This window comes from Cariama cristata, unplaced genomic scaffold, assembly GCF_000690535.1.
Source record: "Cariama cristata isolate BGI_N322 unplaced genomic scaffold, ASM69053v1 scaffold13321, whole genome shotgun sequence".
Classification (NCBI taxonomy): domain Eukaryota; kingdom Metazoa; phylum Chordata; class Aves; order Cariamiformes; family Cariamidae; genus Cariama; species Cariama cristata.
In genome coordinates this window covers 18,282-19,823 of record NW_009601074.1, presented here as the reverse complement: position 1 = coordinate 19,823, position 1,542 = coordinate 18,282, and the positions used below count along the sequence as shown (strand labels likewise).

Below are 1,542 nucleotides of genomic sequence, written 5' to 3'. Positions count from 1 at the left end.
CCCCAATATACCCTATCACAGTCCCAGTATGACCCCCATTCCCCCAGTATAGCCCAGTCTGGCCCCAGTATGACCCCTATTCCCCCAATATACACCATCACAGCCCCAGTATGACCCCCATTCCCCAGTATAGCCCAGTATGACCCCCATTCCTTCCCTCTGCCCCACTCCCCACACAGCCCAGTGCAGGATGACAACTAAGCCAGGACAGGGCCGAGCACAGTGAAGGGGTCGAGCCTGTCCCCGCACCCAGGGTGGCAAGTGGCCGCGGTGGCCCTGGTGGCCCCGGTGACAGCACCCACCTCCCCATCCCGGTGCTGTAGGCTTCAACCCGCGCTGGGAGGAGACGCTGAGCTTCCAGTTGCAGGTGCCTGAGCTGGCCCTGGTGCGTTTCGTGGTGGAAGATTACGACAGCACCTCCTGCAACGACTTCGTGGGACAGTTCACCCTGCCCCTGGCCAGCATGCGGCAAGGTGGGGTGGGTGCCCACCCCTGGGAATAGGGACAGTCCCCTCCTGTCACCCACTCACTCAGCCCCTGTCTCTGTCCCCAGGTTATCGTCACATCCATCTGCTCTCCAAGGACGGGGCATCCCTGTCCCCTGCCACACTTTTCGTGCACGTTCGATGCAAGAGTCTGTGAGGTCCCCGTGGGAGGGATGTCGTGTCCCCTTTTGGGGGACAACATGCTCCTCCATGGGGTGGGCACCCTCCTATGCCAAAGACACCCCACGCCTTGTGTGGGGACAGCTTGGGGAGACCCTTCACACGGCTGCAGTGACAGCAGGGCTGGTTGGGGGACCCAAGGGGGTAGAGGACCCCTTTCATGTCCCCTTAGTGCCACCCCATCCATGTGCCCTGCTCCTCCCCTCCCTGGCTGTGACCTCGAGGGGACAGAGACACTGTGACAACCAGGATGGGGTGGCTGGGTCATCGAAAGCCCAGCACAGCCCTGGGGGAGGTGAGATGGGTGACAGCAACCCCCAAACATCACTGCCCCATGAGGACGGTGCCATCACCATGAGGTTCCTGAGGGGACCCTGCCACCGCGTGTCCCATTGTGCCCATGGTGTCGAGCCTCTGCTTGGCTGGGGGTTGTGTTCCTAGCCCCTGCTCCAGCACCGGCAACGGTCACAGATTTATAGCCCGGTATGAAGCCAATTGAATAAATGTTTTATTTTAACAGAGCCTGTCCTGGTGTCCTTGTCACCTCCTGGGGCCCGTTGGGTGGGAGGAGAGAGAAACGGGGTGGGGGATAAGGGCTGACCACATCCCTAAACACAGCACTGCTGCCAAGCACCCATGGGTGCTGCACCCATCTGGGCTGAAGGGGGCTCAAAACTGCTGCAGTGACAGGGTCCCACTGGACACCCCCCCACCCACACCCAACCTCCCCCAGCCCAGGACACTGGGGACACAGGAGGGGACAACAGAGGTACTAGCGTAGGTGACACCAGATCCCAAGCAGGAGGGACACAATGGTGCTGCCGGGCTCCTGGTCCCCCACCGAGGCCTCGCAGGGCTGGGTTGGGGTGGGGTGAGC

The 1,542-nt window shown here is 61.8% G+C and overlaps 1 protein-coding gene across 1 annotated transcript in view; it reads left to right on the top strand.

Moving 5' to 3' along the window:
* Positions 1-642, top strand: part of PLCD3 (phospholipase C, delta 3) — a 7,922-nt gene extending 7,280 nt beyond the window's left edge. The window contains 2 exon segments of the mRNA XM_009710305.1: positions 324-473; positions 554-642. Coding sequence (XP_009708607.1) covers positions 324-473; positions 554-642 — 239 coding nt within the window.
* The last annotated feature ends 900 nt before the right edge of the window (positions 643-1,542 follow it).